The sequence below is a fragment of the Cebidichthys violaceus genome, unplaced genomic scaffold, assembly GCF_023349555.1.
Source record: "Cebidichthys violaceus isolate CVI_PGR_0920_01 unplaced genomic scaffold, fCebVio1.0.p SCAF_65, whole genome shotgun sequence".
Classification (NCBI taxonomy): Eukaryota; Metazoa; Chordata; class Actinopteri; order Perciformes; family Stichaeidae; genus Cebidichthys; species Cebidichthys violaceus.
The window spans coordinates 800,370-825,707 of record NW_027176872.1 but is presented as its reverse complement, the minus strand read 5'-3'; the positions used below and the strand labels follow the sequence as shown (position 1 = coordinate 825,707).

General features: G+C 40.2%; 1 protein-coding gene across 4 annotated transcripts in view; it reads right to left on the bottom strand.

Moving 5' to 3' along the window:
- Positions 1-784: 784 nt before the first annotated feature.
- enpp2 (ectonucleotide pyrophosphatase/phosphodiesterase 2) overlaps positions 785-25,338 on the bottom strand; it is a 33,074-nt gene continuing 8,520 nt past the window's right edge. Inside the window, exons 5-26 of one of the 4 annotated variants that reach the window (XM_068734618.1) lie at positions 24,692-24,752; positions 24,448-24,545; positions 24,190-24,269; positions 22,513-22,632; positions 21,832-21,887; positions 19,763-19,828; positions 18,609-18,681; positions 18,314-18,422; positions 17,985-18,110; positions 17,381-17,412; positions 16,220-16,347; positions 13,184-13,291; positions 12,739-12,814; positions 11,881-11,968; positions 11,521-11,690; positions 7,427-7,472; positions 7,051-7,190; positions 5,505-5,640; positions 4,458-4,535; positions 4,103-4,235; positions 3,796-3,949; positions 785-2,362 (exon numbers count right to left, since the gene is read on the bottom strand). In XM_068734618.1, the coding sequence (XP_068590719.1) occupies positions 2,192-2,362; positions 3,796-3,949; positions 4,103-4,235; positions 4,458-4,535; positions 5,505-5,640; positions 7,051-7,190; positions 7,427-7,472; positions 11,521-11,690; positions 11,881-11,968; positions 12,739-12,814; positions 13,184-13,291; positions 16,220-16,347; positions 17,381-17,412; positions 17,985-18,110; positions 18,314-18,422; positions 18,609-18,681; positions 19,763-19,828; positions 21,832-21,887; positions 22,513-22,632; positions 24,190-24,269; positions 24,448-24,545; positions 24,692-24,752 (2,249 nt within the window). In that variant the 3' untranslated portion in view covers positions 785-2,191. Of the gene's footprint in view, positions 2,363-3,795; positions 3,950-4,102; positions 4,294-4,457; positions 4,536-5,504; positions 5,641-7,050; positions 7,191-7,426; positions 7,563-11,520; positions 11,691-11,880; positions 11,969-12,738; positions 12,815-13,183; positions 13,292-16,219; positions 16,348-17,380; positions 17,413-17,984; positions 18,111-18,313; positions 18,423-18,608; positions 18,682-19,762; positions 19,829-21,831; positions 21,888-22,512; positions 22,633-24,189; positions 24,270-24,447; positions 24,546-24,691; positions 24,753-25,338 lie in introns of those variants that run through there. The other 3 variants (XM_068734619.1, XM_068734620.1, XM_068734621.1) reach the window with 3 other exon arrangements.

Sequence of the window (25,338 nt, the reverse complement as noted above, 5' to 3'; positions counted from 1 at the left end):
TCTCAATCTCTTCTAGTTCCAAGTCTTCTTCAATACCTCATGATGTTAATTTAGTAAATTATGGTCCATTTAGAGTCAAATAGACCAAAAAACAGGGTATGCTTTAGGGCGGGCTTACTGTGATTGACAGGTCGCTACCACAGTGTTGTCCCTGCTGGGAGTTGTCTGTGTTTTCATCTTACAACTTTAATCCTTTCAGTGTGTTTATAGTTCATGAAAGTTATTTGTACATTTTGGTCGCCTAAAAACCTCTTACTCAGCGTTCGGTTGTACTTAGCTCATCCCTCAACTTCTGGTTGCAAAAAACAAGATGGCGACAACCAAAATGCACACATGTGCCAACCAACTTGCTCACATTTGAGCCAGCTTTGTGATTAAATGATGTTAGCCACCTTCCATCACTCATCACAGACTTTCAAGTCTTATATAAAAAATGTAGTTGATTCCTATGTCTATTAACTAGAAGCAAGATATTTCAACTATCTCAGTAGACACAGCTTTATAATACCTTTTATACGTTTGGTCACTTTTTTACTTTCTAAACTACAAAACTATGAAAGACATTTTACCATCATCCACAAAGTTAGTGAGCTTCAGATGATTTAACATAGTAGATGAAGGCAAGTCATGAAAGCCAACATGTTGTTTTTGTTTCTGTGACCAGAAAATAGATGTGTGCCAACCAACCCCCGACTCCCCTCCTACAGTATTTACATGTACGGCTCACAACTGGAAGACTGAGTTAAAAAGCAGCTGGACTAACTTCAATATGCAACACACTTCATTTAGTAAAAACACTTGTTTATTGTGATGACATTTACATAAAGCATAAATAGGTCTCACAGGTGGTAAATGTTTTAAAACACATTAATACATCATCATCATCATCACTGACATTATTGTTATCGTGCACAGAACAAAAAGTCAACACAAACACAAACAGAAAATATCTTGAATTCAACACACACACACACACACACACACACACACACACACACACACACACACACACACACACACACACACACACACACACAAAAACATTGCATCATCATTCCATTAAAAAAAATAAAGACAATTTCTTCTTAATCACTGAACATAATCTGTTCATAGTGTAAAGAGTAGACAGAGTGGATCATGTCATATTGCTAGACAACTGAAAATGTTTAACAATCCGGCCTGGACACTGAGGTGATGGTTTTGTCTGACGGACTCTGTTGATGGCTTCGTAGTGCAATTAAAGATTATTCAAACACTTTAAAACATGTAATAATTTTTACAATATGGAATATTGTTTGCTAGAGAAGAATATAAATGTGTATTACCAAAACAAAAAAACTCTCAAAAACTGTTTTTGGTACTGCTAGAAGATGACAATTAATACAAAATATGTAAGAGTATACAGGGCAATCAGTCCTGCATTATTATTTGATCTTGTGGTCCTGCCTTGTACTAGGGCCCTACATCAAAATCTAGTTTTAAGACTCATCATTTTACATTGTGCTACAATGATGCATTTTTTTAAATAAAGCTGTGTTTAATCAAATTGCCCCTAAAAACAAAAAATGTGGTGTCCTTTAATATTCCAGCATAGGATTAGTGTGGGTTTCTTGGTCTCTGGGTAATAAATCCATCTCTTCTAACAGGTCGGCCTGGCCATACTGCTGGAGAGAAAACTTTTCTGCTAAAGACGATTTAAAGTAAACAGAGGGCAGATGAAGATTAATGACCTCTCTGTTATTTACACATTATGACAAAAATGACTCGTACAGATTCAATTTGAGCCCTTTATATACTTACTCATATAGGTCAATGTTGTTCAGTTTGATGTAATTTCATTGAATCTGAGTGCCGACCATGAAACAGTAGCACAGAGCAGAAGAATTGCTTTACTTGCCTGCTACTAAACAAAATAAAGTGGACAGTGCCACAGCTAGTAGCTCAGCCTCAGTGGTGTTCAATGCTGTGTCGTAACAGATGGACGAGATGAATGAGATGAAACCAGATGCCCAGTGAAAGGGCCACAACGGAGCAGCTGCACACGGCAGCCATAGCAGACAGCGAGAGCATGAAGAGCTGGTGTAAGTCAGTGTAACGGAGGTGATAGCACCTCTTCTTTGTACCACATACATCCACCACGGTTGGAAAAAAGGAATCAGCAACATCAGTGTTGACAGGGGGCCAGCAGATGTCAGATCTCGCTCTCATAGGTGTGCATGTAGGTCTTGAGCGAGAGGATTTCGGGGTAGCTCCGGGTCGTTCTGCGGTACAGGTCCAAGCCCGTCAGGATTTCCACATCTCTGACTCGAGCTGTGTGCATCTTCATCAGGTCCTCCACCCAGCGAGACTCCTCCTCTAAGCTCTGCGGGGAGGCAGCGAGGAGCACAGACACATTAGCCACCTCCTTCCCCTCTACGGACCCTGAAACCCTCTGTCGCTCGCAACCCCCAAGTGATTTGGCTTTGAGTAGTTGACATAGTTTGTTTTGTCATGAGAGTGAGATGAGAAAACTTGTGCCACTCTCATGTTTGTGAGTACAGAGCTGGAGTCAGGGATTGGTTGGCTTAGCTTAGTATAAAAACCATGGACTGTAGTCGTTGTGATGTCACACATTGGTTTGTGGACTGTGGTTTTAAATTCTTGAGTTCAGCATCGCCATCTTGGATTTTGGCTGTGGCCATCTTGTTTTTTTGCAATGAAGTGAATGGAAGTGACCATAATTGGACGGCGGAGGAGTGATACAGCATTTACTGAGGTAATGGATCAAGTGAGAAGTAGATTAATTTTCTCATAGACTTCTATACAATCAGACTTCTTTTTGCAAGCAGAGACGTCGCCCCTTGATGGCCATTAAAAAGAATCCAAGTTTAGGGCACTTCAGCAATGGCTGTAGTGCCATGGGGAAACAGCTAGCCTGTCTATGTCTAAAAGGATGAAATACAAATACCAAAAGCTAACTTAATATTGTTGTATCTTTTCTGTTGGGTCTCCACACAAATGAAAAAAAAAAAAAAAAATGTTTTAGGGTAAACTAGGCTGCATTCACACCAAATCAGGTGTTGAGGCAGTTAGCGGAGGGTTGTGCGGTGTTGTGTGACTTAATGGCCTATTTAAAGCCAAACGTGGCTTCAATGTTGGGTTTCACAACACTGGATCGCTCCTTATGTGATTGGCCCCAGTAGCGTATTGTCAGGTTGCATTTCTCCAAAAGTAGCTAACGTATCCAACCCATTTAGGAAAATGGGATGTATCATGTTAAAAATCAATAAAGATATGCTAAAAAAAATAAAGTGTATAAAAATTGAGGTAAATAATAGCTGTTTACCCGTTTCCACTCTATACTGAGCTAGACTAGACAGCGAGTCGACACACAGACCGCTATTTATCTTTTAATTAGAATCTTAAAATGTATCCCCTTAATGTTTCTCAGTGGTATCGAAAATGGTATGAAATGTCAATATTTTTAAAGGTATTGTTTTGAAGATAGAAATGTCAGTATTTTGGTAAGACTAATGCCGATTAATACATAGTCTGGGAAATTTAACGTGTCATACTATGGACTCAGCAGACAAATCTGTAATAGCTAAATTCCCATCCTAAGATAAGATGGATAGATTTGTTCATAAATGTATTAGGAAACTTCTTTCTGTATACCAAAAATCCTAAGTGTCATCCTCAACTGAGATGAGATAGGATTTCAGACTTTCTGTAATGAAGCCCCAGGTCTCTATGAAGTGTATGTATATGAGTGTTATTAAAATGTGGTGATGCGTTTTAAGACGTGAAATTCCTTACGTTGCAGGTCTCGTCGTTGCTGGCTCTGTGCGGCAGGATGAAGGCAGCGCTGCTGAGTGGTCCGCTACACGAGTCTGCAGCCTGAGTGAAGTCTAAGCAGCTGGTCAGGACCACGAAGAAGTGCGTGGGGACAGGTATCACCCCACTTACGTACCTGCAAGAACAAAAGACTTGAGCTCAACATTTCCCCTTAGCCAGGAATACATTTTTTTTCTTCCTATTTTTCCCATAAACAATGCTCAGCGTAAATTCAACCTTTGTGTGTATTGAAGCTGAATCAGAAGGGGAGGAAAAATAATGCTCTTACTCTTTTATCTTCTCAGCGGAGTCCCTGACACCATCGTAGTCGTAGTCAAATATGGGTCCAATGAGCACATTCACTCCATTTCTCTCAGTGGCGTATTTCTTCACTAGCGCTCTCTGGAAGTAACTCCATATCCCTGAGAGAGGAAAGTGGAAGAGAGGGGAAAGAACAAAAGCGATAGAATGAAACAGGGACTATGGGATGGGAGGTGATAGAAGGTACAGAAAAGCGGTGAATATATCAGTGAATCTAGCCGTACTGATTTTGTTTTTGTTTTTCTAATTCACAACATACAAAGTTCCAACGAGGTTCCAAGCATCTGGCCCTTGAAGAAACTTTGAATCACTGATTGACTTACTCTTGAATGCAGGATACATGGGGACGGTGTTGGTGATGAGGACAGCATCATATTTTTTGTCCATGGTTGTGGAGAATTCTGTCAATAATGAAAAAAACATGATTAACTAGAATAATCGCCTCACAGTTGTATGCCTTCGCCAACCAGTCAAATTGCAGTTTAAATTACAATACGTAATTTTTTCCTACTAAACATTTGAGTAAAATTTTTATAATTATTAGCATATTAATTCTTGAACTCTGGCCAAATACATGAGGTCACATTTACCTTGATCTTTGACCACCAAGTTATAATCAGTTCATCTTTTAGTCAAGGTGGAAGCTTGCACCAAATTTGGAGAAACTTCCTGAGATAATGCATTCACGAGAATGGGACAAATGACCCAAATGCGTGATGCCTCCAGCCACGGCTGTCGTGGATCATAACAATGACTTCAGGTGCAGTAATATTGTTATATCTCAGCAATATAGTTAGTGAGTAAAATGTTATTATAACGGATAGGAATGATGAGGAAAAATATGAAAATAAGACCCATACTGTAAATATGAGTATGAAACAGCCAGCATAAGGTCTATGAGTGTCTTAGTTTAAAACGTAAAATAATATGAGCCAACATATCAAATTAACTAATGATTATTTCTACAAAAACGGAAATTAAATTTTTGTCAATGCATTACAATCATTTATTGTAAAAATAAAAAAAATTAAAAATTAAAAATATGATATAATGACAAAAGCTAATGGCAATTATCTGAGTAAAAATTGTGAATTTGTCTGATTAACAGTCCAAGACCACAAATATTCAATTGAACATGAAAATTAACAAGCTACAAATTATCCATTTTATTATCTCCGACAGGAGACCATGTATTCAGTAGTGTGTGTGCGTGCGCTCCGCTCTGTGATTTGCGGTCTAGACTGAGGCTTAGACAATTGTGATTTGTTGTGGTCGTTGCAGACGCACCTGGGGGAGATCTGCACTCTGATGAGTGACCGTTTTAGTTTTGTCAGTGTAATTCAGTGTTTGCGCTGTTGTGATGAACTCACGTGGTGGGTACAGGAAGGCATAGGTGATCTGTTTGTCTGCTCTGTAGTTGGTACAAGACTGACTGTAGGCTGGAGGAACTCTGGTATCAGGTCTCACACAGTTGGACAGGGCTTCAGGCAGAGGGGATACTTCTACCTAGAGGACCACAGACGCACACAGAGAGAGAGAGAGAGAGAGAGAGAGAGAGAGAGAGAGAGAGAGAGAGAGAGGTCAGAGGTCAGCTGACTTCTAGTTTAAACTATGGGTGGTTTTCGGTTGTCTGGTGGATGAGAATGATGGCATGGAGGGAATAAATTGCTTCATATTCTGTATGTAACAAGTAGAAAACAAACACAAAACAGATATGTCAGGATTAAAAAAAACAACTAACAGTCATGTGGACAGAGGGCGTTTGTGAAGTTGTGCGTTTGTAGCTTCGAGCCACATCCTCCACTGCTCTTGGAATACTTCCATGTCTTAAAACTTCACTGATAAACCTTTCATCTTCAAGCACATCATAAAAGAGTTTTAGCAACAAGTGCATTTAATCAAACAAGATGAGTTATGTGTGTCACAGCATGTGACACACAGATGTGTCGACTACAACTTGAGACCTTCTAACAGCTATTGAGACCACTTGGCCAATAGCTGTTAGAAGGTACAGACATGCCAGTAAGAGACATATAACAGGAAATGACACACATCTTAAATTACTGCCGTCTAATTGGCTGATGCAAAAGTATACAACCCCAGAACATTTAAAATCAATATGTATTAAGTGCGAAAAGGTTAAAGGTACACGTTTTCACCGTCTTTGGCAGTGTACTGAGATAAAAAAAAGTTCAGAGAAGCAGTGAGAGATTGTATCCAGGATATATTTATCCTACAAATTCCTCTAGACCCAGAACTTTCATATCAGGTTTATATCCAGCAAATTCTCACATTAGAAATATGTCCTTTATTGGCCAAAGGAGTTATTGCTATAATGGAAAAGGTTTGTAGGCCCAGTATTAACTGAGGTTTCTGAATTAATCGGGGGGAATCAACACGACTCTTTCACAGCCTCTGGGATCCCTTCATATGTTTTCTAGAGAGGACAGACTTAGCCCATATGATGGGAGACAGAATATTCTACTGAGAATATACCATAAGTAGCCCTCTGCAACATTCACATCCACTTTTTTATTTACAATTTTTAAACATTAATGCAAGATCAACTTGAACTAAAGTGTGTCACCCTAATTCTTTTCAATACATTATATTATACATTGTTGGAACTAATAGGAAATAATGAGTGTGGCCACTGTAGTATTATGGGAAATATCAACATATTTCAAAATTAGCAACATATTTAGAGGGTCTTCATAGTCTAATGAACAGCCCTGTATTTATGTAAGCCCCAGTCAAAGAAGAGAGTCGTGATGCCTCTATTGGTGAGTAAGACTGAAACTCCACTACACCATCTGGCATGCTGTCCTCTGAATGAGGTGCCTTTGCTGCCCGTTTGCGGACAGTTAATATTCACACTAACGTCCTTCAGGGCGAAGAGCACAGGATGAAGAGTACCTGTCTGCTGACGGCGTACGACGTCCAGAGAGGCATAGAGAGCGCCTCACTGTAGCCGCTGATGTAGTCACTGTGGTGGAGGATGGAGTACTTGGTACGAAAAAGTACAGCAGGTCGGCCGTACGGCAAGTTCCTGCTGTCTGAGAGAGGAGGAGCATGGGGGGGGGGGCAAAACAGAGATGTGGGACGAGTCACATTTACAAAACTATTTACAACAAAGTGACAGAACAGCAACATGTGACGCGACGCGTGATGCATCATTGTGTTGGATAGGATCATGATGCAAGACACGGTGGATAATCTACTGTATTTTTTACAATTTAAACAAGTTTACATATACAAAATTACATTTTCAACAACATCGTGAAAGACTGACCATCCATAGCTTGCCTCAGTCGCTGGTTTAACTCCTCCACTTTGTTCTGTAAGAGACAGAGCCAGAGTGACTCCAGGTTATAGCCTCGTACAAGGGTCACTTTCAAACCTCTCTGGCCCCTACTTTTTACACGCAACTGCAAAAAGATCGGAGATTGAAACAATCTCTTGCCAGAGATCTTCATGGGAATCACAAACACAGCATAAAGTGGCACACTGCAGAGAGGGGCTGGGTCTCACTCACTCCCAATCCAAGCTATTCGGGAAGTAGATCTAAAAAAATACACAGACTGCCTCTAGGCCGAGAAGGGCGTCAAGTGTCAACATTAGACCTTGATGGAATGAGAGGTTGCCTTCTTGTTGGCATGTTATCTACAGATTTTGTTTGAATGGCTTGACTTGGAGGTGAACTGAGTCCAGCTCTGCAGCAGAAAGCAAAGATGCAACACAATTCTTTATGTTTTTAAGGAAGCTGATTAGAGGCCTGTGGTAACACTTTGTCTTTTCAATGTGACTTTTGTGATCAGATGTGCCAGATCGGCACTCTGTGTCCACACTTGACACTTCAATGTAACGATGCCTGATCAGATAGAGAGATGTGTCAAAGGAGCGGCTTTAAAGCGGTGAATAAACACATTTCCTTTCCTAGAATTCTTCACAAAAAAAGTCCCCCGTTATTTTTTGCCTCTTACTCTGCCTCCCTGCAGCATTGGTAGACTTGTTTTAATGTCGGTCATAAAGTCGGTGATAAACACACTGAGATCAGAACTCAATGAGAGCCCGGCCACCTCGGCAGGTGGTCTGGCTGATCGGATCCCAATGCGAGCAAGCTCTGATTTTAGGGCGTCGGATGCGTCCTGGCACAATTGGAGGACAAAAGTCACATTGTAAAGAGAAGTGGAACCACGGCCGAAGACACAACAAAGCAATCAGGTATTGAGATACTTTTTTTACAAGTCAAACAGGCTCATTCACACACTCACAGACAGACCAAACAAATAATGAATTAACCGAGGTTGATAAGCCCATGCAGATTAATCTTTTTCCAGGTCTGCTGTGTAAAAAGACAACGTTAACTGCATTTCAAAAGCAAAACAGATTTTTTTTTTTTTTTTTAAACAACAACAAAAAAAAAGACAACATCTGCATTCGGTCACTTGCTGAGCCATGTTTGGTGAATGTACTGCTGCTTATGCACAGTTTCTAGTTCAATTCAACAAAAATAATGATGACTTAAGACTCTTCAGAGCAGCCAGTGATGAAGTTTGAGTTGTACTTTTAGTGTCCAAATAAAGTCAACAGATCACATGATCAATAAGATAAAGCAACTGATCCTCATGTTTCATCTTTCTCATCTCATCACGTCTCAATCTAAAGATCATTGGACATTATAGTCATTGGACTGAATGGAGGGGTGGTAGATCGTTCCTTTTAGCTCCCTCATATCTGTAAAATATTATGAAAATGCCAGATTTGTAATTCAGAGACTACAGATGGAAATTAGCTTTTAGCTATATCTGGAACAATACATGCATAGTGCATTGTCACTGTTAAATAAACACAAAAAATAAAACATAAACACAATGTTACTAAGGCTTAGTCCACACGTACGCAGGTATTTAAAAAAAAAAAATAGCCTTTTTTATGCATTTTGGCTTCACACCCTATGACAGTATTTTAAGTTAAACTGCTGCCAGGGTGAAACATATATAGAACATGCATGTATTAAGAGCACTGGATACATTGTTGGATGCGGCACACCATTAGTTCCTATGAAAAGTTGCCCAGTGGCGCATGAAGCCATAAAAAGTTTGACTTTCGAGTATAAAATTACCTGGATACTTCGAAGATCTTCCACATACACAGGGCACTTAGAACAAGCGCACTAGCGGTTCCTTTAACCCCGCCTCCCAGCCCTCGACTCAGCCTCATTCTTTCACATGAACGGAGGAAAGAAAATAACTCTGGATTCCTCTATTAGTGCATTTAACAACTTTTAGGACCTACCTAAATAAGAGCTAAGTGTTCATACTAGGAAGTTGATGTACCCCCAAAAACATTTATCCGCTGAGTTACAGAAGCCTCTTTTCCAATGCAAGTCTATGGGAAGTCACTCACTGCTTTGAAACAGTGTTTGAAAAAACACTGTTTACAAAAATGCCTGTGTATGTGTGGACTAGGCCTCAGCAGGAACACAGGCAGACTGAGCAGTGCTTGAGTGGTCTCAAGGTGAAACACAGTGAAGAGAAGGAGAATGGTTGGCCTCTGGCCGGCAACACAGTCACATTAGTCATCCTCTGTTGAACTATGTGAGGGTCCAGTTTGGCCCGTTGAAATCAATTAAGCATCATATAATTCTTAATTGACTGTGCAGCTCTCCCACAAGAGGAGAGAGCTGTAAAACAAGGTGCAACCCCAAGAGGTCATGATAAACAGGCAACTTTTTGAAAACATGCTGACTGGCAGTTTTACTTACATTTAAGTAAGTACATTTATTGTTTCTATACGCTGTAAGATAATAACTGAAGGCTAGGTGACAGTAGCACATGTGTTACAGATTTATGGTCATCACAGTAAAACTGCCTTGTTGCATGTACTCAAAAAGTTATCTTTATCGTCACATTAAAGTAATGCGGTGTCATTTTTGGAGATTGGCTTGTTAATCAACTTACCTACAATAGATTATGCAATAGATACCAAACGTATCCATGTATCCCCAATCACTTCAGTGCTCTATGCCAACAATTTATACGACACTATGCATAGACACTATTCATTCTGAGTAACATCAGGCCAAAATACACTGCTTTTCTAGTGTTTCCACTGATCGTTTAGAAATCCTACCAATGTCATATATATTATACCTATAAGTTTCCGACTTAAAGAATAATTCCAAAATATTACAACTTTCATGTTATTTTTGTAATTTTACTCATTATGACCCTGTTCACACCTGGCATTAACAGTTGGGAATGCACCCAAGACACAAGAGGGCACATTGAGACATGCTGTCTGATTTCTATTTGAGTCAGTTCAAAGGAAACTGAGAGATTAATATTAATATTAATATAACAACCGGTCTATTCATGACGGCCCATGCTGTATTGTTTTGATTTCTTCTTTAGTTTAGTTTTGACTTTAATGCACTGGAAGTGCATTGCTGCCTCCCGCCGGTTAAAAACATCAATGCATTTGGTCTTTGCACGTGTTTATTTGCAGAGAGAGCGGGGAAGTGAGATCCGATCACAAGCGATCACTCCAGATGCATTTGGAGACGCATTCTAATGCCAGGTGTGAACCATAGACTGTCTATAAGAAGTAGACGTAGTCACTGTGAGGTCATCCATTGGTTTGTGGACTGCAAATGGCATTTTGGCTGTCTCCATCTTGGACACAAGACACAAGCATACCCTGCTTTATGGTCTATTTGACTCTAAATGGACCATAATTTAATAAATAATCATGTTGTATTGAAAAAGACTTGAAACTAGAGATTGAAACCATAAACTCATGTGTACAATGTTTACTGTGGTAATAAATCAAGTGAGAAGGGTCATTTTCTCATAGACTTCTGATCCCTTTTCCACTTGAGTTTCTTGTGCCATTTGGCTTGTTTTTAGCAATATCAAAGTATCCTTTGAACTCAGCAGTTACATTGGTGAATACAATACTGTCCAAACTATAGAGCCAATGTACAAACCTATGAATATTAGAATATTAGAAGTTGTAATAAACTAGATTTTTCCTTTAGGCGCATAACATTTACTACCTGCTATCATAACAACTACTTTAACTACTCAACTTTACAGCTGCTTAAACTTCATGCATTACTTACTGACTAATTTACTTAGTGAATTATTGACACTTTTAAAATGAATTTATGTGCCATCACTCAATCTCATGTATGGTGTGTTAGCATAGTGTTAGCGTGGGCTTCCATGGTAGGTTATGAAGATCAGAATGATTTTGGTTACACTGTTGTTATCACTAATCTAAGTGAGCTTGACAGACAAGCCAATCTCCTAAAAACTAGTATTCCTTTCAGCAGTGGACAGGAAGCCGGGCCCGGGTCTGCCACTGAGTCATGAGGCTGACCTTGTCTTCGCAGCTGCAGCCCAGGTCGTCTGTTCCTGCAAGACCAATACCAGAGGCTGCCGGCCTCGAAACCTCCTCTGGCATGGTGGGCCTGTAGGTGGGGCTTCTCAGCAGGTGGTTCAGACTGCCATGGGTTCCATTATTGGGGGCTGGTTTCAGACCCAGAAGATCTGAGAGCGGGACAAATCAGTTCCATGTCAGCCAAAAGAATTAGTGGAGGCTGTTACACATACAACACCACTTATGTTGTGACTAGTCTACTCACATATTCATTGAAACACATTTTGGCTAGTCCTAGATGACTAGAGTCATAGACATGCACTCAGACCCAAGTACACAATAACAAAAAAAATGCCTTACCACACATGACATTATAAAGCTCAATGATTTCAAAGGCTGGAACTTTAGTCTTGAATTTAAATGTAGGTCCGTACCCCAAGAAAATAGTCTGAAAAGGAGAGTCAAACGATTTGTCACAAGAAATAAATTAGAATTAGGGTGACCAGATGAGAATGGCTGAAACTGGGGACAGGGTAGGGGGTGGGCGTGGCCTCCAGTAGATTATATTCAGTGTCAGAGAACAGTAGCGATAATAATAGTAGTATTCTTTCCTGCAGCTTTACAAAACGTTTCGTTTGGATCTCGTGAGGAAGCAATAATCCATGTGTATCCCCTCCCCCACTTGACCCGGTATCTGCAGTAACAATTTTGCTTTTTGGCTGGATGTTCATCGTGCTCCATGTCAACAATGGATGGTTTAATTTCTCTCAGTAAATGTGTTAATTCAACAACGCTATTGCTATGCATCGCTGATGTGCATAGTTGTTTATCAATTTGCTGCAGGACTGTACACGGCTAAAAAATTATAATGAATTACTGTAGGCTATGGACATAACAAATAATGTTTCACAACTATCAGTATTTATTGTTTTATTAGGCTAGAGCAAACAAAACACAGGTTAAGTCTAACTTTCGGGACAAGATTCGGGACAACTGCTCATAATTCGTGAATGTGAGAAATTTTTCTGGACATCTGGTCATCCTAGTTAGTATTTCACTGTTTCAGATTCAAGACCTAATACTTGTGTACTTTGGCTATTAAAGTAGATTAATTCATGGGTTATGGCCAATATAATAGTATATCAAATCAATTGTGCTGCTGCACTGGATATAAAAAAACCAGCCAGAAAACAACTTGCCACTATAGATTACCATTACCTGCATGCTGTTGATTTTATTGTCATATCCATGGTCACCAGAGAAGCCACAGTGCCTCTTGCCTTCAGGAACTTTCCTGTAACAAACAGTATGAATCAATCAATCAATAAATCAATCAATCAACCAACCAGAACTGGCTGGAATGTTGAGATTATTGTGTCAGATGACCCAAAAAGTTTTGGCAGCAAAAGTCACACAAAAGTCAAAAGCTAAAATATTGCATACCACACCAACCAATTCTGTTTTATACCGCTGTTATTTGCTGCTGATTTGTTGTATTAAAGTTTATTTTGGCAACTATTAAAGATGGCCACCCATCAGTCAAGTGAACCAAACTGTGGTCAAATCAGTTGAATCAAGTAAGAGAATGAAAGATCAACTTTTAGAAAATTTACAATCTAGAACTTTGAGGATCTATGAAAAAAATATTCAGGATTACTGATACCTAAATATATGTGTTAAATCACGATTGGTCCAGGCTGCAACCCGGAACCTCCGGAAGTGCCTTAAACTTGCATTCTCTTTAATGGCCATCAGGGGGCGACTCCTCTGGCTGCAAAAAGAAGTCAGATTGTATGGAAATCAATGAGAAAATGACTCTACTTCTCACTTGATTTATTACCTCAGTAAAGATTGTAAACATGAGTTTATGGTCTCAATCTCTAGTTTCAAGTCTTCTTCAATACGTCATGATGTTCATTTAGTAAATTATGGTCCATTTAGAGTCAAAGCAGGGTGTGCTTTAGGGTGGGCTAACTTGTGATTGACAGGTCACTACCATGGCGGTGTCCGGTTTTGAGTTGTCCACGATTTTGTTTTACAACTTTAACCCTTTGTTTTCAGTTCATGAATTTTTTTTTGTCACATTTCGGTCGCCTACAAATGTTGTACTAAGCTCCACCCTTATGTGTCACTTCTGGTTGCAAAAAAACCAAGATGGCGACAATCAGAAACCAAGATAGCGATAAACCAATGAGTGATGTCTTGGTGACTATGTCCACTTCTTATATATACACATATATATATATATATATATATATATATATATATATATATATATATATATATATATAGAGAGAGAGAGAGACAGTCTCTGGTTCTTTCTCTTAAGGCAGTAAGTTTCAAATGTTTTTGAGTATGATAGAAATCTGGGGTCAAAGTGGAGAAAGCAATTCTGACTGAAATACTGAAAATCGTTACATTAACCTCAAAGTGCGCCGTCAGGTCCACACAGGTTTTTACAGGTTAAACCGTGGTGTTAAATACAGTTGAACTGCAGCATGTTGTCAGTATTCACTTTAGCCCTCGGCCCAGGACAAGCACTCCTTCACACAACCCAACCCACAGTCCTCTAATTGAAAAACAGCCACTTTTAACTAAGTGTCCATTAAAACACTACTTCCAGTTATACACCTTCATTTATATGTGTGTGTGTGTGTGTGTGTGTGTGTGTGTGGATGCGGATGTGCGTGTTTAGGGGGTGAAGCCACAAGCATGTTAAAAATGTAAATGATAGGAAAATGAGACAAACTCAGTGTTTCATTTGGTGAACAGTTAGTTGGTTTGAGATTTACGCAGACATCGACTTATGTACAGTATATGTGCCTGTGTGTGTGTGTGTGTGTGTGTGTGTGTGTGTGTGTGTGTGTGTGTGTGTGTGTGTATGTGTGTAGGTGTGTGTGTGAGAGAGTGTAAATGCTCAGACAGTCTGCTCAAAGCTCCGGTGCCAACGATTAACCCGTCTGTCTATCTGAGCTGCACTGAAACCTCAAAGATGTCTTTCAGTTTGCAGCTCTGCGTGTATGTGTGCATGCATGCATGCGTGTGCGTGTGTGTGTGTGTGTGTACTGAGACAGAATGTAGCTCTCCCATGGTTCACCAACCCAAAACAGCATGACAGCTCCATGCCAGGAGGCTGTTACTCTGACATGCATGCACGCACGCATGCACGCACACGCATACACACACACAGCGAGGTGTTTTTTTTTTTCTCTTTCAGTCCTGATGACTTCATGGTTTACTTTGTCACTGAATCACTGCAGTAAGAATTCGCTGCTCTACATCAAACGCCTGTCAGAGTTCATTTTAGCTTGTCATTAACGTTTCAGCAGCTGCACTTTTGAAAAATACCAGTTTTTTTGGTGTTTTTTTTTACACTAGTGTGGCTCTGAATGGGACATCTTAAAACTTTTCAGCACTACACGTGTTAATGATGCGTTGATAGCAGCCTACGTTAGCATAAAATGTGTTTTTAAGTAATGCAAGATGTGCAGTAAAAAGCCTCACTGACGGGTGGGCTGAAAATGCCACGTACTTACACTGACTGAACACAACATTAGAGCACTTCCAGCAACAAATTCAAACTAAATTAGTTAGAACTTCTAACTTATCTATTAATAGACAAGCTTTCTTGTATGCCTGGTGTTATCACACATATTTTAAGTTGTGTCTCATGTTATATAGTTACAGGTCAAAGGTGTGAAGAGAGATATATCTCAGCCCACATCTCTGGGTTTCACAGTGGGGGTGGAAAGTGTGTCAGGTATAACACTGCACATCAGACTTTATTCTTCCAGTTTCCTGCATACATCTTCAATCTGAAACATTTAAGATGTATTTACTCCATTCAACACATTGGTGGATGTCTGTGTTTGTGCTCTCAGTGAACTTCTCATGTGCTTATTATCTCCGCCAGGAGATCATGTATTTGGTCCTGTGTGTGGGTGATTGCGTGTCCATCCTTGTGTCTGTCTGTCTGTCCATGGCTAATATCCCATACTCCCATCAGCCCTATATTTGATCAGCTCATTCATGCTCAAGCACCCATCGTGGTTGCAGTGATTCAAACTTTTTGAAAACACATTATTTTGGTCAACATATTTTATTGACTGTTTTATACCGTCATTAGCGTCAACGATTAGCAAATCACAAACTAAACCAAGTGCTGACTACAACGTAGCATGTCTTCTCATGTCGGTAGGAGGTTAGCTATTTAGCTGTTAGCAGCCAGTGGTCAGCAGAGTCCTGCTGTGTGTTCGGCTAACAAAGCTAGCAGCTAACAAGGCTAATACAGCTAACAGAGCTAAGAGCTAACGGAACTAATCACACAACAGGACTGACAGTTTCTGTTCAGAGGAAGCATTAAACAGTCAACATAAAGTGTGACACAGTGAACTGCAGTTTAGCTGCATGGAGCGGTGCAGACAGCTGCATAGATTCAAATGGAAGCGTATCTGTTGCGTGAGATGAGTTAACGTACTTCAGTGTAGACGGGGGGGGGGGGGGGGGGGCGATTGTGGTTTGTATTCATTCAATCAAACATTACAGCAGGGGTCGTTGCACTTTGCTGAGAGCACTTGTCTAGTTTATACTGTATCTCCAATTGGCATATTGAAAGGAGTGTCAGTTTTTACAGTTGTCCAGTTTAGCTTTTAACACCATGCATGTGTTCCTACTTCTTGTAGTAGAGGTTGTACTTCACCTGGCAACGTGCCACTTCCTCTCCACCAGCAGGTGAATCTCTTCGATGCGCCGGTTGTTGGCGTAGTGCAGTCTCTTAGGCAGGTGCTGCTTCAAGTACGGCTTAAAGTGCTGGTCTGCCTTCTTACACTGGAACAAAGAAACTATCATTGGTATTTTGATCCTATAGGAGTCAATCAGAAAGGTGACACACCACTCGGTATGCTCCACCAAATACATGCTACAATAGCATAATTATCTTTTTAAAATATAACTAGTACAAATGCACAGAGAGAAAAGATATTAAGCCAACTTGGAAGTCCGGCTCTACAGAATAAGCCCAAAGTAAAAAACCTGAGTGTTTTGTCTTGATTCTGAGCTGAATTTGAAATCACATGTCAACAACAGGACAACAATTTTACAAAGATTGTTTTTTTTATCATTTAAGAAATATTGCAATAGTTAGACCCCTCCTCTCTCTGGAAGATGCCAAAAGGTTGACCCATGCATTTGTATATTATCTCATCTAGATTACTGGAATACACTATATACTGGATTACCTAATAAACATTGATAGGCTGTAACTTGTACAAAATCAACAGCAAGAATGTAAACAATAATGAATTAAAGAGAACACATTACATAACATATAACATATTATAACAACATTAACGGTTGATTGTAAAATTCTTTTAATTGTTTTTAAGGCCCTGAATGGTTCAGCACCTTCCTGCCACTCCGACTGCTGATCTGAGTACGTTGCTAACCGTTCCCTGAGGTAATTTGGCAACTTCTGTTGATCGTTTTAAGAAAAAGCGGAAAACTATTTTTTCTGATTTTGCTTTTAATTCATTCCAACTTGTTCTAACATTGTTGTTATTATATGATGTGTATTTTAATTTCTCATACTTGGTTTTCATGGTTTGTATCATAAAAATGTTTTTACAATTACCAGATTTTATCCTATGTTTTATATCTCCTTAGAACTTTATTATTTTTGTGGTTTTAAAATACCTGTGCTGTTGATGTGTTTCTCTTGTAAAGCATTTTGAGCTGCATTTTATGTAATGCAAGGTGCTATATAAATAAAATGATATTTCTATTACTATTTCTAAATTTACTAAATTCTCCATCAGTAAGTTCATACAAGTTCTAGCATTTTTCATGCAAGCCGAGTACTTACTGTTAGATTTGCAACAACAGCCTTGGCATCATCTGAAATAAAGAACAATGGTCAGAGTAGTGAAAATTGTTAAGTACAATAAAAGAAACATATTGTCCTGTATATCTTAACAGTGGACTTTATTAAAAAAACAAAGATAATGAACTTCAACTTGTGAGAAGTAGGTAAGTAGGACAAATAAATGTAGACAGAAACGTCTATTTCAAAAGGACAAGATAAAAAGCTCTGAATACAAGGTAGTCTGCATTAATGAGAGGGAAAATAACTAATAGATATCACCATGAAACTTCCCCAGTTGATTTCTTACATTAAGACAATTATTTTTTTGTTACATGTTTTCTGAAATGTTGTGTTTGAATATGCAAAAGAGGCATTATCTCACAAAGAGACAAAATCGTAAAATAAACACCTAAATGTGCATTTTGGATGTTTTCTTTCTATTGACTAGAAAGAGACACTACAGGCAAAGCAATGTCAAGCAATGTCTTTGCCTGTAGTGTCTCTTAAGTGAACAGGAAAAAGATGAAGACAAAATAAAAGAGGAAGAAAAAGAGGATGAAATATCTCATCAAAAATTCAATATCATAAGCTTTTCTCTTCTCACATTTAGGGTTGTTGGGGTATCTCGAGCGTATTCTGCCCAGAGACCCGGGGATGAGGATGATGTCATCAACGTTGGTCATGTAGTTGCTGAGGAACTCAGTGCGATCACAGTGGGCCTCCTCCATACCTGAGAACACACAGGGGAATGAGTGGCTAGCTGGTGAAACCTATAATGAAGTGAATGAGCGATTGTCTCTGTATTTAAGACCAGCGTGCCTTGAAGCAAAGCACTTCATCCTAAATTGCTTCAGTGGAGCATGCATGTAATGTGCTCTTCCAGCATAATGACCTTACACCACAGTGTGTGTGTGTGTGTGTGTGTGTCTGTACCATGATCCCCCACCAGGATGATGTTGACACAGCGGTGCAGTTTCATCTGTTTAAGTCCATCCATCAGTTGGCCAACAATCCTGTCAATCATCCGCAGAGGGTTGTTCAACTGAAACACAGAAAGGGAGTGAGAACCCACTGTGTGTGTGTGTGTGTGTGTGTGTGTGTGTTTTTTGATAAACATTACACACAGAGGGACACTATAGGGGTGTGTATGTGTACAGTTAATATGCGCATTCCGTGCAAACGCACACATCCCCACACACAAGCACAGATGCAAATACACAGTACTCACTTCTACGCTCATGGGCCCCATTTTGTGTCCGTATGTGTCTGGTTGTTCAGAGTGCATGGCGTAAACATAGGGCCTGAAACAAGATAGAGATGTGCTCGTGGTAGTTGTAGTGATAGTAATAATTGACAATAAACAGGTGCTTTAAAGTGCATCACTTGCAGTGTTGGAGACTAAGTCCCTTTACTTAAATACAGAGCTTATGTGCAATTTTGAGATTGTACTTTACTTAAATATTACTATTGTACGCTACTTTATACTTCTACCCCACTACATTTCAATGGAAATGGAAATGACTGTAGCTTTTGCTCTACTACCTTTATTTGACAGTTATAGTTACGTTTCAGATATTAATTAGATAGTTCGAATGTTTTGAAGTCAGGCTGTATGAGGTACTTTTCCATAGTCAGTGTATGACTGGAGGTAGTGCACTGACCAGGGCATAGAAATAGGCAGGCAGAGTGGTTGCACTAGGGCCTGTGGGGTGGGAGGGGCCGTAGAGAGAGCTATTCCCAGTACAATAGCCTAAGGAATCAATTTATTGATTATATATTTAAAATATATATCACTTAATGGTGTGTGCGTGTGTCAAATGATCTTGTTTTTCACAAAAAAAAAAAAAAAATTGTGTATCAGAGCTTTGTTTTTTCCTGAAATGTTGTGGTCTGGTGACCCTTTGGAGGGGCCTGACCCCTAAGCACTGAACCACTGGACTAAAATAGCTAACTGTATATAAAAATGTTAAACCTTCATAGAAACAGTAGCAGCTGTAATCATTACAGCAATACAAGTAATAGTAGTAGCAACGGTGATATTAGTAGCAGCAGCTACACACACAACTGCTGAGTCAGATCTCTATCATTAGAGGGGAAAAGTCATGCACAATCAGATGTACAGTAGCAACGGAGCTCTGCAGGGTAAAACTCTGAGCTACTGATCCACCACTGTCAGGAGGAAAACAGAGGCACGGGTAAGCGTGGGATTCAGAGAGTCAGTGAACGTCTCATTAGCCATAATATGTGATACGATGACACATGTTTTTTCTCACTTTTCCTAAGCTGTGGCTGCAAAGAAGAAGAAGAAAAAAAAAAAGAGAAAACAGGAAGATGAAAGACAAATGTGAGACGGACAAAAAAGAAAAGAAAAACGGATTTCACCTCTCCCCTTCAGGCAGGTGGAGCCACTGCAGCATGGTCAGTATCCGCCTCTCCAAAGTGATAGCACTGGAACACAAACACACAACGAAGGGTAAGATTGGTTAACATTTGAAGAAAACCAATAGCTGCAAAGTGACAAACAAGCCATGGCACGAACACAGAATTATAGTGATAGACTCAGATTCAGGTGCCCTTCATGACCCATTAAACCATTAAATTCCAAACTGTTCCCTCTGACTCTCAAAGAGCCTCATAAAGTAGAACACACTTGGAGCCCTCTGACTGTGTCTGAAATTCAAAAGGCTGCCTGTATAATGATGAGGCCACCAACCAAGCCGCTGGCTGTCATACAGTCCACAGCTGTCAACCATCAAGCTCGGGACTGAGGCCCTGAGTGGGGCTTGATGTACGAGGTAGCGCGACGCGAGGGGGGATGGACGAGGAGGTGTGGTGTCGCTGCGTGAACACTTGACAGCAGGTTTGATCCCTTTCTGCACTTTTGTCTATGTTCACACTTTCAACAACATTTCCCCTCTTCTTGTTTTATATACTCTCTTTCTTCTTCTCTCCTTTTTCTACGCTCTTCTTGTGGTTAAGGGGTGGTGGGGTGGGGGGAACGTCCCAGAAAGCTGAGCCCAACACAGACATTCAACCAGTCAGCCAATCATTTAGCAATAATCCCTGGTCCCCATTACCATGCCAATCCCACAATGGTACTATAAAAATGGGGGCTTTCTCAGCCACACAGAAATGTCAGCACACTCTCTCCGTCTCCCTGTCATGGGCACAGTCCTGTCTCCCTCTCCTCACTCTCCCTTTCTTCCTCACGCACCTCTTGTCAGTGCCAAGTGCAAGAAAAGCACTGTAAACCGCACGCTTCGACCCCCACGGTTCTGTAGGGCGGCACGTCTGCGACCCCGGTTCACAGAGGAACCCTGCGTAGTGTAAACAGGCCCATTTGCCCAAATTGCTGTGAAAACAGCCCTCTGCTGAGATCTGCCTCCCCGCTTCATCAAAGCCGTCTCTGTGCCGATAAATGTGGGCTCCTTTGCGTTCCACACACGGGCTATAGGTTTCACTGCTGCGGCCCGAGTGAGCAGCAGGAACATGAACGGGCATGCTCTTGTGACTTCCTTTGGCAACTTTCCCACCAAATAGTTTACAGTTCCGGAATTATTAGTGATAAGATGCATCCGCAGTGGTATTTAAGGCACATTAACACCATAACCTCAGGTTTCATATGAGGACACTGATGTCGCCACATGACTGGCCGATATGTCTCATGGTTGTAAAGGTTCCAATATCAATACAGGCCAGAGAGCTTTGGCTATTTATTAATGTGTTCTTACCTGGTGCCAGAGTACATACATGACAACAAAGAGTGCATTCAGTATATTAAACAAGCTGACATCTGACTCCCTGTGAGTTTTGTTTACAACGCCTGATTCACTTATCGGGAAACATGCACAAATGTTAAAATGCCAAGGCAACTATTCCAGATCTGCGAAATGTCGAAATGTTGGGAATGATTTTAATTTGCATTTCAAGAATATGTGAAAATATTTATATTAATATTAATAAAGTTGAAATACCATTTCGAGAATAAAGACAACATTTCAATAATAAACTAGAAATTTTAGAACAAATCAAACTATTAGCATTAGCGCATGTATATGAATTTTGACTGTATTCTTCCACCTCTCCTTTTTGTTCCTCATGCCTGGCTCTAATACTCCCTACTACCGTACAAAACAGCTCAGACCAAAGAGAGCAGAATTTAAAAGTACTGTACGAGAACTGCATCAGAAGCTTTAAATTGTGCTGACTAAGCAGCAGGGAGGAGAGGCTGTCTTTGCAAAGTATCCACCCAGCTGTAATTCCCAACGTATTAATAAGGGAAAATAATACTATAAAAGTATTGAAAAGCAAAGGAAGTCATTTACTTTCAATTCATGAAAGATTGTCCTTTTGGACATACAGGGCTCATGCAGAGCACCAACAAAATGAACTGAAAGAGCAAGGCATTCAGAAAAACATTTAGCGACAGAGAGCTGCAGCTGTAGACTCACACAGGCCAGAAGAAGGTGGCAGCCTTCACTCCCTGTTTGAGCGCTGTGATCCAGATCTAGGAGAGAAACAGTGCAGTCTTATTTTATCAGCCTGATATATTTTAGGAGGATGCTATCGGAGTGTTACTCTGGACAACAAAACCATTCAGTAGGTTGGTTTTGTTTTGTTTGTCAACCATTTTGGAAGACACTGGTAAAGCCTTGTTGGTTAGCAGTGCATCCTGACTCAGTATTCTCAGTATTCTGTCAAATAAAATCCTAACACAAGTAAATCCACGAAAGTAAAACCCTAAAGAGTTCCAGACTACTTAATGTCAACGCTTTGGTCTTGCAAGAACTGAAAGTGATCCCAAGTCAGATTTCATATTAACATCTGTTATTAATCACTGGATTATAAAGCTTATCAGTTGTGGTTTCGTTAGATCTGAGTCCCGCCAATCATACTGTAGTTGGCTTCAAAAGAAAAGTCTGTAGTGCCTTTGTTGGCCTCTGATCTGTGACCTGTCATATGAATTTGAAAAACACTAACGTTCAAAGTCATACACAAAAGTTATTTATCAGCAAAAACAAAAAGAGAACAGGAAAAAAAATCCTTGTCATCTCACTGATAAAATACAATTATAGTGTTAATGAACTACAGATGGTAAAAGACAGACAACAGAGAGAAGAGACTGTACTTACCGGCTGTCCTCCCCACCAGCGATGACTGAGTTTCTCTCGGCTTCTCAGGGTGAAGGTGGCATCAAACACGGGGTCATGCATGGAGTTGCCAATGATACCATGAGACTCTGGGTAGAGACCCTGACAACGATTCACACTGAGATTATGCCTAGGCCAACATTTGTCATTTCAGAACTGTACTTGATTGCTCTTCTTTTCTCAGTGTTGGCTTCAAAAATATGTAAAGCTTGTAAAGTTGGTAACTTTTATAAAAAATAACATTTTGTCATTTTTACACAAACTGTCACTGAGGTACTTGTAATTTAACTGTGTGTCTATTTTAAACGCTTCTTATTTCTTCTTAACTACATCTTGAAGGACACAAAAAAGTGAAGGACTGTTTATGTCCCTCAAAATAAACATTGAGTTTGCAATTGTTACGCAACGTTGTGACATTTGTTACATGACCCTACGCAAGAAAGTCCGCTAAGTGTGGTTGTTATCTATTTATGCTAGTTACGCTGTCAGGTCAGGCTGTCAGGTCAGGCTGACACGGTACGCTGACACGTTACGCTGACACATTACACTGACACGTTGCGCTGTCAGGTTACGCTGTCAGGTTAGGCTGTCAGGTCAGACTGTCAGGTCAGGCTGTCAGGTCAGGCTGACACATTACGCTGACACGTTATGCTGTTAGGTTACACTGACACGTTGCGCTGTCAGGTTACGCTGTCAGGTTAGGCTGTCAAGTCAGGCTGTCAGGTCAGGCTGACACGTTACGCTGATTTGTTACACTGATTTGTTACACTGACACGTTATGCTGTTAGGTTACACTGACACATTACACTGACACGTTGCGCTGTCAGGTTACGCTGTCAGGTCAGGTTGACATGTTATGCTGACACGTTACGCTGACACGTTACGCTGACACTTTACGCTGTTAGGTTGCGTTGTCAAGTTAGATCACGCTGTTAGGTTACGCCGTTACCCTGTTATGTTACCCTGTTATGTTACTCTGTTATGTTACCCTGTTAAGCTTGTTACATATCTTTATGCAAGAAAGTCCACTAAGTGTGATTGTTATTTATTTATGCTAGTTGTATTTCGTTGTCACGTTAGGTTGTTACTCTATGTTGTTAAGCTTGTTACATAACGCTATGGAAGAAAGTCTGCTGTTATTTATTTATGCTCGTTAAGTTGTTACGTTATTATTTGAACACAAGCCGTGATATTTTTTCTTACCATAACCTAGTGTTGCAGCCTAAATCTAACCGATCGTGTCACAACATTAACCACGTGATACGAAACCAATTTTTGGTTTGCAGAAACATTCAATACCAGCATAATTTTGCCGACTAGGTTGGCTATAGTTACTTTGAACTTAATACGAACGTTAGCATGTTGTACTTACTTATGTTACCAATACTAGATATCACAGCTACAATACTGTATCAACCACCTGGCAAAGTAAGTACTTCTGAAATGTCACAATTACAGCATTAGAACTGTGACCATTAGCAAACATGATAACTTATATTTAGCTAGCTTCAGCTTTACTTTGAGCTTAACGCTAATGCTAGCAGACCATTTTAAGATACAGCTGAGATTAATGCCTGTAAACACGGAAGGCAAATGCTTTTTTATCACAACAATAACTGACAACCTGATCGTTGATAGCAACATGCGGCTGTGCCATACCGTAGCCAGGGAGTAGAGGTTGGGGAAGGTTTTTGAGGGGTAAACAGGCCTCATGTATGGAGCATGGGTTCCACATGTTCCTGAAAGGGAAAACAGAGCAAAGGAAACCCTGATATTAGCACAAAGACCAAAATGAATAGAACCAAATCAGTTATTAATTGTCTGTAAATTCTCATGGCTTCATAAATTACCACAACAACACAGTCTTCCCCCTTACAGCTAAACAAAACCTTTCTCTTACTCCTATCCAGGTCTTACTCAGTTTCTCAATGTTGGGGATGACTGTGTTTCCTCTCTTCACATAAGAAGCTCTGAATCCATCCACTGATAGCATGATGAGTGGTGGGCGCACAAACCTGCACATATCAGAAGAAGCTCAAAATGCTGATATAAGAAATCAAATTTGGTCACCCTAGTTCAATGTTGAACAAATCATTTCGTTATGTGGCATATATATAAACACATTTATTTAATCTCCTTCACTGCTCAGATGTAAACGTACCCAGCAGGACATTCAGATGTCTTGATCTCCTCACACTCGTCCTTCAGCCATGAAGTGTCTCCTAAAAGAACATGATCAGAGGAGGGACTGAGAGATAAAACGTTGTATGGACAATGCAAGCTGAACATAGCAAATAAAAAAAGTACTACATTTGTATTATAGAAAAGTCTTTAAATATATTCTGTAATGATTGCCAGAAGTCTGCCTGCTCGTTACAGCAAATGTGAATGGGGAACCTGTGGGTTATGTTCCTTCACCTACATAAAGTAATGTAATCTTATCAGTTGCCAGTATTTATGACACAGGATATAAATAGGATCTGTTATTGTTATTGGTGTAATTGTGTTCACCGGTGTTTTGTATAAATTGTGTCGTGGGGGAAGTGACGCGGGGGGAAGATTGTGCGCGCACACTGGAGGAAGCGAGCTCCGTTCACTGGTCTCCGGAAAGCACGGTTTGACGGCATTTGCTCAGCCAAGGATCCGAAGAAAGCTGTAAGGAATTAACAGGCTGGAGTCTCTGCCGGGAACAGCACAGAGGGCCACATCGGGACGAGCTGTGGTGAGGTAGCGCGGGTTCGGCGGATACAGGGACCGCGGCGTCTCGCCACGCATCCGCCGGTTATTGACTTTTCCTCGGGGATTGTT